Below are 18905 nucleotides of genomic sequence, written 5' to 3'. Positions count from 1 at the left end.
GAAATAAGAGATTTGTAGCAAAATATTATACCATCTGACTGGACAGTCGAAGAAGTGAAAATTATTCAATTTGTACTAAATATCTGTAGATTTTCTAATATTTATGACTAGCAGTGTGTATATATATTTGATAATTTAAATGGAATTTGCAAAAGTAGTAAAAATTAATGTATGTGATAGCATTAAAAGAGATATGTTAAATATTATTCTGCATTTTAGAATGGAGACAGGCACGGCATTGCAAGATATGGATAACGCTACAATTCTCTCCGAATTGGAGGCCCAAGGCGAAGAAGTGATGAGGCAATGGAGCTCTTTATTGAATACGTGTCAAACGTTACAAGAAACTAATGACACCAACACAATTAACAACAACGTGAACAGTGGATCGGCCAATAATAATAATCAACCAGCCAACGAAATAGGGTGTGTATTTAAAGCTTTTATGTCGCTTTTGAAATTCTTAATCGCTTTGTACTGTTCATGGATTAAAACAACGCATGATCTTACGATAGATATGATTACATTCAGACCAAAATGTATTAAAATCATTTCAAGTAAAATTTCAATGATATTAACATGTTTTTTTTAATATTATCTTGACGATAGTTCAATGTCCCTATTGCTATTGGTATCAATGTACTTCGAAAAACGCATAATTCTTCTGTAGCTTCAAAAATGCTTTTTTTAGTTGTGTTATGTGTTGCTTTGTCGTATGTTACTTTGTACGGATTTATTCTACAGTATAGTATGGGGATAATGAAATGGGAATAATTCAATTTAATGTATGACACTTAAAAGTTATTTAACGATTTTAAATTTATCTTATTAGTTGTATGCAATGAAATTGAGAAAGCTCAAGTTCATAAATTTATTGCATAGAAATTTGCTCTGATAATAGAGGTTTTTAAGATTGCATATGTACCCACAAAATGAACGTTATTAATTATAGCTAAAAATGAATTAAAGTAACATTTATTTATTTATCGAAGGAAAGATTATCTACGATTTATAAATTTCTATTTATGCGCACAAGTCACTAGTACTTTAAAAGTAATGCAATTTTTTTTTATAAGATATGATTAAATGAAATTTATTCTTGAAAAAGAAGTAAATAGAATACAAACGCAGTACACAGATATTGTTATTGTTAGATCAGTTTTTATTTCAATTTCTAGGATGCATAAGGTAAGTCGTGCATTGCTGTAGATAAATATAACAATCCGTGAATATTCATTGTTTTTCTTATACAAAAGAAATCATTTAACATAATTTTATTCGGTTTCCGGTTTGAAGTCTCTTTTCTTACTAATAAGTTAAAGCAACGAAAGAAGAGGAAACGAAACAGAAAACATTTGCCAGTCAGCTTTGCAAAAATTGCATATGATTTTTTTATAATTTTAATTAGACAGCAGTATTTGAAAACAATTCGACACGTTGATTTTGCACATAAATTTGCTAATATTTTTTGAAAAGATTATTATTTAAATGATAAAATTTAATACGATACTTTGTAAAAAGCAATTAAATATATTTTGCGTTGTTGGCTGTCTTACTTTTAAATGCATGATTCTTTCTTAAGCATGTTTTGAATTTAGTAATTTATAAATGCAGTATAATTTTGTAGAATATTTGTGTATTAGTATTGACAACCTTTGTTGTCATACAGTTTTCTATTTATATATTAATATATAAAATGAAAACTGCATAGAACGACAGAATTACTATCGTTATTAAACTGCTAATAGTAATAGTATTATGACAAGAATATCTAGCACAATGCTTAGATATAATATAGGGAGAAGATGTCGTATTTGTTCACTTTTTTTTTAATTTAAAAGAAAAATGTAAATATGAAGATAAAAAGTAATACTCTTAAAAAACATGAACATATTTATTATCAAATTTTAAGAATTTTAGCAATGAAAAATATTTATATGATCTTTAATATTAGCATTTTATATGCATCCTTTAAATTTTAATGCACATTTTATCATACTTTATGAGTCCTATTTTAAACTAAAATATTGAAGTTTCATATCCAAGTAATTAAAGCCTAAAAATCAAAGGAAGATAAGTACAATTATCTTGTATTTATTTTAGCATATCATTTTACTTACAAAGCGAATATTTACTACACATTTTGTTTACCATATTCAATACCTTCAATGATTTTGTACTTTCTCAAATATGTATCATTTAAAATTGTCCATAGCTTTTATAAAAAAACAATTCATGCAAATATCCTGTTATTTACGTATTTCATAGATCTTGACTGAAAAAATATTCTTTTTACTCTTTAATCAATCGTGTTAATTTTTTTATAATCATAAATTTTAATATAAATACTGTTTACTTATGACATTTCGATAGTCGTGATATACATACATATACTGTTTATTTTTCCGATTAGAAAAATATGTATTTTCCTTATAAAATTGTTTATCCAACAGTAGAAGGATTAAATGGAATCATTTCAACGCATACATTTGTGAAATACGCCAGGCTATACGATATGCAAGAGACACTATTCTGTGATGGATAAAGCTATGTCTCATCCATTTAAAACTACGTCTGCATTTCCGACATGCGGAGACTACTCTGCAAGCGAGATATCACACTCGTCAGAACGTTCATTCTGAAATCAATAGTTAGAAACTCTATAGAAATTACTTACACGGATGCACATGAAATGAAAAGCGGACGTGTTTTTAGGGATGAATATGCAACAATATTTCTGTTAAACAGACATATTACTTCACACCAAATGAAACGTTGCTAATTGTCGCAATAAATTTATAAAAGAAAATATCTCTTATATCTGTCAAATACTGGCAATGTGTTTTAAAGGGAAATATATTTTTATATCTTAAATCCGCGAGATAATACTATTTGAACATTTAAAATGTATAATAACGTTATACAAATTCATTTTTATAAACAGTTATTTCATACATTTTATTCTCTTCTTTCTCTTAAGTAATGCAAAATGTTTTTGTCCCTTTTTAATTTCTTAGGCCGCAGGAAAATATACCTGTGAAACATACCGAAGTTATATAAATAGATTTTTGAAACATAATAAAAAATCGCGGTGTATTTAACTAATTCAACTCGACTCTTGACGAATATCATTCATTTTACACAGAATACACAAGTTGTAAAGATGTAAAGAAACTAGGATTTCAATCATTAACTATTTACCTATTTATCATCGTTTTATAGTGTTTGCTCTTATGTTGGCAAACGAAAAGAGCCTATAAGATTTTCAAAAGATCTTTAACATAAAATTGAAATACGGAATCATCCATATTAATCTTTCAAACTTTAAATAGTTTTTTTAATGCTAAAAAAATATAATTGCGTCGAAAATAACTGAAAGAGCAGCAGGGGTTGAAATTTGGCGCGCGTCTGCGCGCGATTCCTCTATTACCCCCACTGTGCGGCTTCCTTCTCCCCCATTCGCTGACTCAGACGAGTGTCATGGCACCGCCGGCAGCTCGAGCTTGAAACGCGGAACGCGCTTGTTACTACTGTTTAGTAACGCGTGTGCGCTCTTACCGTTCGTTGTTTCGTATAAGTTTTCACTCGTGTAGTGTTATCGCATTCTTCCATTCTGTTTTTATCAAAAAGTGAAGTGCTACACGATGGTAATTGATACATAGTGCAAGGCAAAAAGAAAGGATAATAGATTACTTATCTGTACCTTATCAAGAAATTCGTTCAGTACGTGACTTAATGTTTGACAGTGTTCTGTCAAATCGTAAAAGAATATCACGTTTTCGAGGGTCTTAGTGAGTAATTTCATTTCACAAAATCGTACGTGTCACGCTTTCCCTTTCCGCGAAGAAACGACTATATGTTCTTGGTAGATTATTTCCCGAAAAAGGCATTAAATGGAAAGATTAACGATATACTATCAGCGTTTGTCCTACTGTTCTTACGATATCAGTGAAATTCTCTAATGAAAATTTGTATCTTGTTGTACACAGTAATAATAGGAGTTCATCTTTCAAATTACATATAGCAACAATATTACTTTATCGACTGCGGGTATTTATGCAAATTTCATATTTTTATAAACGCAATTAGAGAATCAGAATGTAAGTAGTAATTTGTCCATTTACTAAATATTAGAATATCAAATACTTTAGATATTTTCTGACGAGTATTCCGTGCATTTTTGTATTTTCAAATTTTTCATAAAAATTCTACTTGCGTTAAATGAAACTTTCGAACAGAGTAGAATTGAATAGTTATTTTCGTATAGGGATATTGTTATTAATATTCAATGTATAATATGAAGTATACAATATCAAAACGAATAGTATATTATATTTTATATGTGGTATTCTAATATAAAGATGTATTCGTATATGAGAAAAATGTATTATTTAAGAGTCGTACTTCCGAAGGATTTTATTATGTAATTTTTATGAAATAGGTAATTTTTTAATCGGTAATTTCAGGTTGAGCTTATTGTTTATCTTTTAGTACTTTTAACGTGGTATCCTGTAATTGAAGATTTACATGGTAGAAGCGGAACTAAAATTCAGTTCGAAACATACAGTGATGTAAATATATAATAAATTTAACGTGAAATATTAACACATTCCATAGCTTTTATTTTGCGTAAAGCACGCGTGGACATCGTTGTTAAATTAACGTACAATTCCAGTTGTTACCGACGTATGTAAAATTAAGAGAAACCGTTTAGCTTGATCGAAAAATTCTGTCGCTTCCTTCCAGTTTTTCGCAAAATGGAAAAAGCAGACTAAAGAAAACCAGATATTTTTAACGATTTCAAATAATGTAGAATCTCAGTTATCGCGTACCACGTACAAATATTTTGCTCATCTACGAACATTATTCATTCGCTGGAAATATTAATTGCAAGCATCAATGGCTTCATGTTCAATTGAAAGTCACAACTATGACCCTTCCACCGATGATTCCTTTAAAGCTACTCGCGTATCAAGCAACAAAGATTAATCTCAACCAACGCAGTTTTATTTTACAACACACCTTGCAGGTTTAAATTACAGAAAGGGAAACCGCTTTTTATCATTGAAAGAATGACGTAAACAGATAAATTAATAAGTTTTATCGAGTACTTTGTTAATAATCTGGTGATTTCTAATATTTCTTGTTTAGAATCTTTTTGCTATCGTCTCCTCCTATTCATGAAATCTGTAATACACGTTGTTTTCTTGTATATACATTTTGTATGTATATATATATATGTATGTACAGGGTGGTTGGTAACTGGTGGTACAAGCGAAAAGGGGGTGATTCTAGGCGAAAAAAGAAGTCGAAAATATAGAATAAAAATTTTTCGTTCGAGGCTTTGTTCTCGAGAAAATCGACTTTGAATTTTCGCTCGGTACGCGTAAAAAATAAAAAAAAATTTTATTCTATATTTTCGACTTCTTTTTTCGCGTAGAATCACCTCCTTTCCGCTTGTACCACCAGTTACCAACCACCCTGTATATATCTGATATTTATTAATGGAAATATTTTATATTTATTAATAAAAATCGATTATATTCCCACTTGTTTTCACCAGAGAAATGTACTCCATAATATATTTCTGAAGGCATTCTCCTTCCACCTAGACGAATATTAAATATTGCTCACAACCTTTGTGCCATGCGAATAATATTTGGCAATACTATCATGTTTCTAGTTTTAGTAACTGTAACGCTGCTGTATAATTATACGTTACCTTTAAGATAGTAATATTTCCCGAAACCATGCATGAACCTAAGATTTTTAACGTAGATCATTGTATTGAATTTGTCCAAATATTTATTGCGGAAGCCTGTAACAATTAAAGATATGCATATAAATAATTTTCGAGGCGTAAGAAAGGACGAAGGTATGGATTTATTCTAGTCTAGAATTAAACGAATAAATTACAATACCTACGTACCTACGTAAAATAGCAAAAATAATAAATATAATAAAATAAAAAATAGCAAAGTTTCAAGTAAAATGACACGAATCACAGAGAAGAGAAGTTTCTCTTTATTACTATCAGAATCTCTTTCTCCTATACTACTGTCTTTCGCGACAGTAAATAAAGGACAGGAGTAAATATCGCGATTATCGTAATAAAAGTGTATCGTTATTTATAAATACAAATATTTGCGATTTTCAATATTCTTTTTAACATTCGATGGATTCTATATTTTGCTTGGAAAATTTCGAGTTGGTTCGAACAAATACAGCAATCATAAATGAATAATATCGATGAAGAATTAACAATTTTCCACGTCTCTATTAAAAAAAAAAAAAAAGAAAGAAAGAAAAAAAGAAAAAATCACAGAATATATAACAGATAATCTCGATTGCACGATAATACGCTTTTAACAATTACAAGTTACGTGATGTTTATCGAATAACGGTCACCTGATATTTCAGAAAATCTGATAGAATTTTTCTTTCAGAACGTATCAACGAACATGGTAATTACAAGACCAAGTTCTACCATAGTTTGCACCGTATTCGACGTGTCACTTAAATCGCTAGATTTATCTAGAGTTACCTCTTGATGTAGTCCCCTCGTAACCTGTAATTATTTAATTGCGCTTTCTCATTGTGTATGCTGCATGCACAATTATCTTGTTTGCGTATTGAGAATTTTGGAGGAACGTCAGTTTTCTTCTTTCCTCGTTTCGTAGCTTTTTCTAATTTGTAATGTACTTAGAATAGTAGCCGATTGAGATCGTAGACGATACATTGGATGACGATTCTGCCTTTGTACAATTCTCACAGTAATATTATAAACGTAGAATCACTTTCGTCAAAGCACTCACTAACGTTAGCGATATTTAAATATACAAAATATTTTCTATTAACCATTTGTACCGATTTAACGTCGAATCGTAAGGATCTTATCGTTAACGACAAATAATCTTATAATATATACATCGTTTCTAATTATATTCTATCCGAGAATTATGTTTTATATTTACTGCTCGTATACTTCGTTTAATATATTATACCGGATCTCGTAACTATGAAACTACCCCTAAAATGTTCAATTATTGTACAAGATGCAATGCGACAGAGTCTGATTAAAGCTATGGAAAATCGTACGGTTAAAGTTAGACAAGTTATCGTTGTAATGTCATTTTATTGTATTTTCAGTTCAATTTTTGCGTAGTATAATATTCCGTGTAAATATTCACAAAAAGGGAGCCATTTCCGATTTCCATAATTTTTTAATACATTGCCAAAGTCACACTGAATAGCATTGCGAAGGTTTTAATTGGGGATTGCCATTTATTACAAAGTTGTTATTAAACAGAAAAAGTTTGTAGTAAAATTGTTTTGTATTTCGCTACAGTAGTATACCGATCCGATTTTTTTAATTAAAATGTAATTTTATGTTAATCAAAAATGAGTTTTGATTAACATAAATTTGAGCTTTGATTCTAATTCTATTAGTTGTAAATAGCGTCTGGAAAATTACGCACCATTGTCTAAATTGTTTTTCGTAATAACCGTTTAATAAACTTCGACTAAAATTTTGCTATACTTTTACGATTTATCAAAAAATTATCGAAACCGAAGGTGGCTTCCTCTCTTCCAATTTCTACCATATTCTGTTACGCTTGTTCTTTAGTTATGAAACACAAGAATAAATTAGTTTTCCATCCTGTCTGCGCAAGAGAAGGATACATTGTTTCTCAACGTAATTTCGAACAACTACATACATATGACAACGAATAGAAAAATTGAAATCGACTGGTTTCATAATTATGAGACGCGGTGTATATTCGGCTGGAACTGCGTCTTTCGTTCGAGTTTTACGTCTTGCTTTTTATTTTATTTTTTTTGTTACAATCATCCATTTATGTTGCTTCGATATTTCGTTTAATCCTCGTCTTTCTTTCTTCTTTTTTTTTTCTTTTTTCCCCTGCGAAAAGAAGTGAATTCTCTGCTGTTAGGAAGCGATCGTTGGAAAAATTCCGATTTTATTTCACGAAAATACCTTCAGCGAGTAAGTAGACGTTTCTGGAAACGACATGGTCATGGGATAAAATAGAAAAAGTACGTGGTAAAGTAATTGTCACGCAGAGACAATGGACAAGGGAAGTTTGTGAAAGGAAGAGTCATCCTTGAAAATAAAAGCGAACGCTGGGAAAGACAGTCGTTTTATTACCGGTAATAATAGTTGCAATAATACAGTCTCATCGTACGGTTCTTGGAATATAATCGCAAGAGATGAACGTTCATTGTATCAAACTCCTCCGCTCACGTGATACCCTGCTTGTCATTTTTCGTGGCGTGTATGCGTTTTGTTCATTTATTTTTAATCTCTGTACTCGTCGAGGGAGTTGTGTTGTCGTTTGAGCCTGCAAAAGACGTAGATGCGTTGTGGTCAACCCTATTTCGTGATGTCACAATCCTCGTTTCAGCCCTTCTGCTTCTTTCTTTTTTTCTTATCCAGGTCACATACTCTTAATTCTCTTGTAAGTTTTCAATTTTCAGTTCGATATTTTGTACAATAACCAAGAACAGTTATATACAACAGTGATATATATATATACATACATACACACATATATACATATATATATATATATATATCTAGCTTGATTTTAGTTTTTCGGTAGAATCGAGGCAATTTCTGTTTTTAATGTTGTTACACTCGCGCGGTACGAGAAGAAGGTCAAGAAACGCGTACAATGAAATTGGTATCGGTGAATATGAATCTGCTGAGACAGCGGTAAAGCATAGATTTACGCAAGATTCAATTAAACAGCTAAAACAAAAGAAAACAATAAAATTTTTTTAAAAATGAAAAATTGAGAGGACGTCAATTCAGCGATAGTATTTTGTGTTCTAGCGCGCTAATAAAGCGAGTGAAGCAATTGCAAAGCCCCGATGAGGACTCCGCGGGTGGGGACTACTACCAGCTGACATATCCTAACTAGCGACCACAACCCGCCGGCCCTTCTCTGTCGACTAGCGAAACCACACTAATCGCAGCGACTAAGTCGGCATAGCGTTGAGAACACGGACGTAATATATACTTGCAATAGGGACAGAACTCAGGCATAAGAGTTGAGACTTTCCGAGAGAGAGAGAGAGAGAGAGAGAGAGAGAGGGAGAGTGAGGGAGAGAGAGAGAGAGGGAAAGAAAAGGTCTGAAAGATAATAAAAGAATACAGAAAGGAACAAAGAGAACAAAGAAACAAGTATAGAGCAGAATGGCGAAATCATATTGACGAATACACGCATGAAAGTTATCTTTTCAATGATGAAATGTCCGAGCAAAGTCTTTTTCGAATAAGCAGACGTATTTACTTAAGATACGGCGTTATAATCGTCGGGTAGCTGAACGCTAGCACAAGCAGGTGACGATAAATAACGAGATGAAACGAACGAAGGATAATGACAAGTAGAATGAACGATAGAGATTATTTTTCCAATTTCATACGAGTCTCCGTCACGTCCGATAAACTTTCGTCCTTGTCAAAAGTTCCAAATCCGAACCGTTTTCGGTTCTGATTGTTCTTCTTTTCAGTGTGTTTTCTAGTCTGCTAGCTGATTCAATTAATCGTCGCTTAATCGATAAATATATACACAGAAAGTGAGTAGTGAACGTCGTATTCGTATTCGATGCGCTATTATTATCCGTAATCGTAAAAGGAGTATAGCAATTACGATTGCGTGCTGCGAGCGAGCGTAAATGATATAAATACTTTGGAAAAATATTAAAAAGGAGACGCAGCGTTACGAAAGATTCATCGAGAAGGATCGATCGATCGACCGTCGTGCCAGATCCGTGTCGATCTTTCGATTCCACGCTTTTCCTTTTTCTATTCTTCTTTCTATATTTTCTTACCAAGAAAACAGAGCATGTTGTAAAGAATTATGCCGCACGATTGCTTTTTCATTTGCTTCGTTTCACTGTGATTTCGTTTTCCTCGTTTGCGTGAACTTGTATTACTACTCGTCAATCACTTCCACATAGATATAGATAGGTGCGAGGTAATGCCAAATGGTTTAGTTCTTCTTATCTTTTAATTATGCGTTCGTATTACCGTAGATATTTTTTTAAGGATCGTTTTGACAATAGGTTAGATCATCATTGTGATCGAACGTAATTGTACAATTATTCGATACACGAATTTCGTATAATTCGACATTTTCATATAAGCGCGATGCTTGCAATTCCTATATCACATACCTTTATTTTATTAGATGTACATATACGATATTTTACGTATAATTGACACTTTGGATATTCCTGAAACGCAATACGATTATTCTTCGCTCTTTCTTCAACGTAATTCGCAATGATAGGAAATTGGTCGTCCTATTATAAAATATATATTAATATATATCCCTTTTTCGTATATTTGCTACATAATACTAAACGAGTGAGAGCTGTTAGATTTGCAATTGATCGTAGGTTCACCCGAACACCGATCCAATGTTCTTCCGCTAGAAAGTACAGCCATCGAACATCGAATTAGAATCATTTAAAATATTTCCCAATTTTTTTTTTTTTTTTTTAGTAAAACTGAGTAGCCTGAGTAAATTTTGCAACAGCAAAGTTTATCAATTACTAGGATGTTACACCTCTTAATAATTTTTCTTTCCTATTTATGTTTCCCTTGTCTGGAAATAATTCTTAGCTCACGTGTATTCTTCCTGTGACACGACTCGACTCTTTCAGATTCTTTTAAAAGAATCTTTAAGAAGAATCCAAAATGTATTACAGCGCAAAAGTGACATTTTTCTGTTACATGGATCTAATTCGACGGTCCGAGATTGTATTAAACGTACTTCCAATAAACTAAGTTCATAGTGTAGAACCCTCAGAAGGGTGAGCCTCCATAGCCACCTGTCGAGTTCGTAATTATCGTAGTTAACTAACTCGAAAATTCCTGCCTCCCAAATTGATATCGTCTGCCGCTTCAAAGAACATTACGTAAACTAGTTTCCCATAGAGACCCCTTAAGTATCTACCGACCCTGATGTTTTAACGAAACTGAAAATGACCACGTTCTCGTTGATTTTACTGGCAATCTCAAATATCTGAAACATCAGATTAGACGATAGCGCGATCCACTTAAATTTCAACTGCACGTAGCGACACGAAACTTGGTCGGACTTTGACTTTCGCTTAAGATTACAAACCTAAAGAATACCATGGCTTCCGTCGTTAAATGATATTCAAATTCATCGTTAACATAAAACGTCCTGATCACTTTCCACACTAAACCGTAGAGCGATCTTTTAATTAGAAACACGATACACCGTTTAACGTTTCTATGGATAATCTATTTATCTAGAGATCTTGTTTAGCAAAGCTTGTTAAAAATTCCGAAACCGAGACTATGAAATGTTAAATGTACTTTCAGCGATTCGGTGTATGTGACAGTAAATTAGGTTTAATGTTTTATAGAGGTAGCCTGGCGTTGACGTTCCTCTTTGATCCCATGGACTCCCATGGACGTTGCTTTGCTTACACGGTGAATCGTAGCGTACGAATCCAACCCTCTGGCTCTTACTTGTTACTGTATCTCCCCAGGGGATATGTATTAATGTATACTCAAGTATTTATCGTTAGTTTATGCAGCAATTGATTCGACGCGTTACGAGCTCGCTAGGGATGCATTTACATTTGCTACACGTCTAGCATTACCCGTAGTACGCGTAGTTTCCTGTAGGTATCCGTAGAACGAGAAAACCATAGCTTATGGAGTATATTTGGAAATACTCGTATTCAAGATAATCATCGAGGAAATTAACCTTGCTACGATCATCCAATTCTTGTATTTCGATCTCGTTTTAGCAAACCAGAAAGATAATTTACGATCCAGAAATAATTTACAATTTTTTCTTAATATTTTACGACGGTGTTTTATCGAACAGTGATGAACGAAAGAATCTTTGAAATTGATAACAGTCGTCTACCGTAAGCTACACGATATATTTATCTGTTGCTCTCGCCAATCGTAGTTCAATTTTTCCAAAATTACCGTGTACCACGGCTTTATAATCTTCAATCTTTTAATTTTTTAAACAAAAATTGAACATTCTAGAATACGGAAGAACGTAGCAGGATTAAAAGGAAGATAACAAATACACCTCGTATCATGGACCTAATGTACGAACCATCTACTCGCGATACTCATTCGTGAGATCTTGAAAGGATGCGCTGTTAAGTGCCTCAATCTCTTATCGAACATATTCGTATGAACAATAACGGAGTAATTGGTGTGCTGTACGATTCGTGAATCATGCATGCTGTTCACTGCACCCTTCCGGTACGCACCCTAACGTCTCCGATGAGACAGCCAAGTAGGGTTGTGTCGCAAAAAAGAAAAAAAAAAAAAAAAAAAGAAGAAAGAAAATGGGAAGGACCCAGTTTAAACAACACGAACAAAGCAACTTGAATTTCTATGGGGGATAGGGTTTACATCTACGGCATTATAGCAAACAGCATTTACGATTCATGGCGTACAAATCATCCGTGTATTCATCAATCACGAATGTCTTCTTCTTTCTTCTTCTCGTTTGAGTTTCAGAAACACGATCTTCCTTTCTCAAGTTAGACGTCTTCTTGTGTTTTATATACAGATGAAAACCGCGTCTCCGTAACTAAATATCAAAATTTGTTATCCAAGAGGCTGCTAGCTCCGCTTTCCAGTGATTCCAGAGGAAAGATATTCAATCCATTTGTCGGTTATTTCTTGTGTTTTAGCAAAATTCGCTTCGCCCTTTTAGCGATGTTCCTTGTAATCGAAAACTGTGTATTTAACTCTCGGTTCTTGCAATTACGCGCGCAATTGCAATTTACGTAAAGAAATTTACGAATCGTAATGTAAAGTTCGATGGACGAATCGTCCATCTGTCCGTTAAATCTATTCGTTGTCCTTGGATTCAATTTTAAATTCGACTTCTTAGAACGGAACGAGGTGAATTACAGAGACTGAAGTGCATTTACGTTGTTTTCGTTGTTTCTTTATCCGTTAGAGCCCGAACAGTGTGCGTAAGATTTTCCGACGTATTTTGTCCGATCACAGGAAGATAGTTTTCGTCTTGACTTAATTGAGAATTTTGCTCAAGTTGCTTACTGAAATTCTTTCGAATTGTAATCGAGCGGATTATCATCGTTCGAACGACGTTTTACATCTGAATTTTGGTTTCGTATCTCAATGAAGTTGCGTGGTCTGGTTTTCCGATTATCCTTGTCAGAGGTGTCGCGTAGCACCGTTCTCAGTGACGACTAATCAGAAATAGTCTTGATAATTCATAGAGAGAAGATATAAAGAAATATATATTGCAATAAATAATGTTTATACTGTATGAATATAATTTTCTGTTATTCAGAAACTAAGAGTTATTCTCAACGTCGTATATTAATACATACGTGCATAGCGAGTGATTTACATTTACTATCTATCTATTTAACTTAATTTATTCGCTGATATAGTAAGATGATAAATAGCTTTGCGTATGTCGTTTCGACGTAAAGTCCTCGTGACGGTCGTACGTTTGAAACGACACGCGAACAATACGTAAAAGTATTAAATGCCGCCAAAAGGGTGCTAATATAATTTAATTTGAACGAACGACAATGTCGCTGTTAATTCTGTACCTAATTTTAATCCTAGCTTTAAACTCAACATCGTTGATATCGAACACAGTCCGAGTCTTCGTCTGAAAAAATTGATCAACCGTATGATGCGTAAATTTAGTTGAGAGGAAACCGTACGTAGATGAAAATTACGACTACAGTATCCGTTTGTGCTTTTTCGGCTAACGTGAATTCGTTCGATGTAATTCATATTTAAATGTCGAATACTCGTGCGTAAACAGGGAGAAGCCAAATTTATGCGTTACGTATTTTTAATAAGTATTCACTGAACGTTACTGTTTGAAAATTATTCTATTTGGTTCGAAGAGATGTTTAATTTCGTAATAGCTGTTGCAATTGTATTGATGAGATGTATTTATGTACGAAACAAATAAAGGCTGCATTTAAAATCCTAATCGATTGTTACGCTGGAATGATTTTTCCGATAGAACGGCAACAAATCTTTGTTTGTTATTTATTTTACGATTGAATAGTCGCGTTAAACGCATCACTTTTAATTACCATACGATGATGCGGGATCGAATGGTCGATATCGTTTGATAAAATCGTAAAATATAAGCGATGTGTAATACATATATTGCGACGCTTGTGAAATTAACAGAAAACCAGTCAAATGATTTTCATTACGCTGTAATCCATCAAAATTTATAAGCGAACAAAGGAAACAATTGTTGAATAATGTATGAAATTTTTTAATAGGTGAAATCTGTCTTATAACTTATTATTACTTCAGTGCTAAGTTCGATATTAACGTTGATACGTGTTTCATTTGAAATGGATGTCGAAATGTTTAGTAAGAAAAATTTCCTAAAAAACAAGGAAAAAGGAAAGTTGGTTCAATGGCTTGTCCTCCGTAATTAAAATCTTCAAATTTCTATAATTTCCAAATCTATTAATTGATATTTCATAGATCGTTCGTGTTCGTACAAATCTCATACACTTCCTCCTATAAATTAAATAACGTTAACTACAATAAACACAATTGTTATTCTCAAATAATTCCTAGATGAAAGTGCAAAACACGATAAAACACGTTTCTCCGTATTTTATAGAATCGCAATTTAAAAATTCAATATTCAGTCAATCAGTTTTACGTGAAAACCACGTTTCGTTTAATTAATAATTGTAAATTAAAGCGTTTCTGATAAGAGTGATCTCTTTCGAACGCTGAGAAAAATAACAATAATTTTTCAGACTAATATCGAGTAACTTAAACCAACGCTAATAATTAAACTAATATTATTCGTTTCTTACAAAACACCTATTTTCCAAAAGTTTGTATCTTCGAATCTATCGGATTATTCCTTTCCTCGAACTACTCCTTTCGTACCTTTTCTTTTTAACCACCGGATGGTATAAAAATCGGTAAATCAACGAGGATGGACTTGTCGTATTTCTTTTTTTAGTCTTCGTACGAAAAATCTACAAGTAACAAGCTAATAAACCTCCGACTGGCAGCTCTGCTCCATAAAGAAAGACCCTTTTCGCGATACGAATTAGGTAGCGGATTTTTATGCATTTCGAAGAAAGTTGAAAGCGCAAAAATCGAAAACCCACAGAATGCGTTCAATTCATATTAAGAAGATATACGTAAAATATCCAGTGCTTTCCGTATAATAGCTGCCAGGTGAAGCAATTTTCTACCTACGCTCCACTTTCCTAATTATATTGTCAAAAGTATGAATTTGCAGAAAAGCGTGTATCGTACCGTTTAGAATCGCTCTCGATAACAATAATTAAACGTTCGAGTTTTCGTATCGTAAACCGAAAACAGACATACGAACACGGCAAGAGGAAAAAAGAAGGCGAACAATCGGTGAATACGCGCGGTTCGCGTAATGAAAGGGTTGAACTCGCAAGTTGCGCGCCAGTCAGCGGCGTTTCGTCCCGGCGTGAAGTATAATCGTAAACTCGTTAAACCGTACCGGCTTTAATAGCCATTTAACAGAAGCTGGTTCGCTGAGCGTAGAGTTAGCATTGCGAGGAGAGCGGTAATCGTGCTCGCTCTTCGCTCGTCGTCTCGTCGAGTCCTACAACGACGTAGGAACCTGGAAAGGCAAAAAGAAGCGGAAAGGAACGAGTGGACGAAGAGGAAGAGGAAATCGTTAGAACGGAAGGGAGCGTAGTAAATAGGCGGTACTAACGGTGAGAAAGCGAGAAGAAAGCCACGACAACTCGCACAACGTTTGTAGATACCTTTTATGAATATCCTGTCGATGGAAAAAAAGGTGGACAAATAAGTGGGAACAGGTATCGATAAGATTTCGTTAAATACGGTTTGTTCGCGCAAAAATTAATTACTGAATAGTCTAGATGTATCGCAAAGATACATCGGTGCTTGGCAACGATAGCGGCACAACTCAAAAGATTTCAAAGTTGCTTTTATCGAATATTAGAAATATTACGTTTCTGTTTTTATCGCGAGGAACGGTATGCTTATAATCTCATGAGTTTTCTGTCGGAGGGCAAAATCAATCGGTTAGCTGTTGCGATCTCTTTGAAAAGCGTGTACCTGAAATGTGTCGCAGAAAGTAAGCGAGTATGCGTGGTTGTTATAATGTAGAAAAATTTTAAATATTTTTTTCAAATATTGCCTTTTCGTCGTGAAGAGTATACTCGTTAAAAACAACTAGCCGATTAATGAAAATTATTGCTTCTGCCGCGTACACCAACCTGCGTGCAGTCTTAGTTTTACAACGGCACTCACTCATCCTCGGTTGTTCTCTAACGCCACACGAGGAAGCGGTTGTACCGCTTTCGCGAATATGGAGCGACATATCTTGCGTTCGGTCGGACTTGTAACGTTTCGAAGTGACTCACGAGGATTCCTTTTATAAAATTTCAAACGCCCTTGAAAATTACATTTCTTGAGTTGTGCCATCGGCGATGACAAAGAAGCCACGTAATAAACGAAACTTCGGTATATAGCGCTAATCATTTTGTAATTTCATCAGCACCGTAATACCGTGCACTGCGGATTTTTATGCTTTATATCTTCGTGTTTGTAATTAACACGTTAATTAAACACGCGCAACAGATTGAAATATACTACAAGAGTGTACACTACGCCATATCCATATTATAATTTATATTATATTTCTGCACTTCTTTCTCCCAGTTTCACCCAAATCATTCACATTATTGACAACTTTTTAATTCACGAAGCGTGTCTCATTTTAATCATTCCAGTTACTCTGATTATTTTAACTGTCGTAAAATTTTAATAAATTCGACCATCATCGTGTCAGCCGACGTGCCAAACAAACGAAACCTGAGCAGAGATTCGCTCCTTAAGCGCACCGATTACTCAGCTTCGAATGTCTCGTATATTTTTGCACACCGTGCGAATTGCATTCTTGCGCCTTCAAATTTCTCGGAAACGCATAAAAATTCGCAATCCAATCATCGCAGAGTTAAAGCAAATATTCACGAGAAATTTCCAGAAGCGTTCGAATTTCCCGAGCCTCTGCACGCATCTTCTAACTTCACCTAGCCAGCTACCTATCTAACCGCTTGAGAATCGTTTCCATCGATCTGAAACGCACACACCGAACGAATAACTATAATCAGTTTGTGGTAGGAAAGGGGAACAAGGCACAATATCGTGTCGTTGCGTTATATTGCATAATTGGTCCGCGATGCTTGTCCAAGAACTTTCTAAATTAGCGGTACGCGCGTGATGCTCGCTGAAGAAGGGACATCGTTAAATGGAATGGTGTGATTCTTGTGGGGAAAAATTTAGAAGACCCGAGAATTTTCCAAGTGGAAGAAAGTAAATGAAAAAGAGAGAGAGAGAGAGAGGAAGAGACAGTTCGTGGTGTTTCGTACGTTTACGCGATAAGGATTGAGAAATATCGTAGAAGGCATCGTGGAGGGCAGCAATAGCGAAAGAGTTTCGAAGATCGAAGAAACTATGAAGGAGCCATCCGTGACGAAGAACACCGCTCTACGACCAAATCTTTCTGCAACAAATGGGTAAATAATTGCAATACGTAAGATATACGCTACTTTTTTTATTCGTATAACGCTGACCCAGATTTCGTCCATTAATCCGTGCATATTCCACGAATAAGAATAAGAAAAGAGTTTCACGTGTAGCCTCGTGAATGTTTCAGTAAAAGGTCTTGGTGAAAAGATTAGTACGAAGTACGGCAATGAACTGGTTTTACGTTCGATACAGTATAGAAGTTGTCGATATTTTGTCATGTACAGTGGCTTCCAGAACTTTCTTCTTTCTTCTTCTATAGAAGTTAGGACGATTAGTTTATTAGATGACGTATAAAAGAATTGCAAAGACATTGCGATTTTTTATCGGAGTTTGTAATGAAAATTTAGACATGTTTTGAAGATTCATGCCAGTTATACAGGGTGGTTAGTAACTGGTGGTACAAGCGGAAAGGGGGTGATTCTACGTGAAAAAAGAAGTCGAAAATATAAAATAAAAATTTTTCGTTCGAGGCTTTGTCTTCGAGAAAATCGACTTTGAATTTTCGCTCGGTACGCGTAAAAAATTAAAAAACAATTTTTTATTCTATATTTTCGACTTCTTTTTTCGCGTAGAATCACCCCCTTTCCGCTTGTACCAGCAGTTACCAACCACCCTGTAGATTTCAAACCGGCGGTCGTGAAAACTTTGATTTTCGTCATTTCTAATCGTTTGTAGCCGATAACAATGTTAACAGATTTCGATAAAAATTTTCATCGTGTACGATCGATGCAAATGTTCAGATGTATCGTTTAAATTTTACAAGTCCAGATAAGAAAATTGAGAAAAGCGACCTTTATCTTTTTCTCGCGATTTCCTAACTTCTCAGAAAAAGAAAAAAGGAAGATGCAAGTCGTTTGATCCGATGACTTAAAAAAGTTATTCAATCGGAAAAGGTGTTGCAACAGTTTTCCAAATCACTGTATTTATGTAATACGATATGATATATCGTATACGGTATTTCGAGGTGTAAAAATTGCAGACGGGAAACGTGTAGCTTATTTTGAAAGGTATATTGCACTTTTATACGTAACAGCACGACGTACAACATTATGAAGTTACGACTGCGCTGTATAATAAGAGAAACTTCGTGATTCAGGCGATAGTATTGCGAGATAGACAAACAATGATAGCGAAATGTATACCTATATTTTCACGTGAACTGTCAACGATAGAAGTTTTCCATATTGCTTTAACTACGATAAAGTTTCGAATAAAAGAAATAAACGAATCATGTAAATAAGAAAACCGATGGAACAGTCGTATGATTTTTACGTTTATTAATATCGAAATATTT

The 18905-nt window shown here is 34.0% G+C and overlaps 1 protein-coding gene across 12 annotated transcripts in view; it reads left to right on the top strand.

Moving 5' to 3' along the window:
• LOC126864796 (putative mediator of RNA polymerase II transcription subunit 26) overlaps positions 1 to 18905 on the top strand; it is a 70424-nt gene that overhangs the window by 26787 nt on the left and 24732 nt on the right. For all 12 annotated transcript variants that reach the window (XR_007689345.1, XM_050616549.1, XM_050616545.1 and 9 more), the window contains one exon: positions 220 to 426. Coding sequence is in view for 11 of the 12 variants with exons in the window: in XM_050616549.1 (XP_050472506.1) it covers positions 220 to 426 (207 nt within the window). In the remaining variant the exon portion in view is untranslated. The remainder of the gene's footprint in view (positions 1 to 219; positions 427 to 18905) is intronic.

The sequence above is a fragment of the Bombus huntii genome, chromosome 4 (genome assembly GCF_024542735.1).
Source record: "Bombus huntii isolate Logan2020A chromosome 4, iyBomHunt1.1, whole genome shotgun sequence".
Classification (NCBI taxonomy): domain Eukaryota; kingdom Metazoa; phylum Arthropoda; class Insecta; order Hymenoptera; family Apidae; genus Bombus; species Bombus huntii.
Note: the sequence above shows the minus strand (reverse complement) of the source record. Positions and strands in the feature narration are given on the sequence as shown.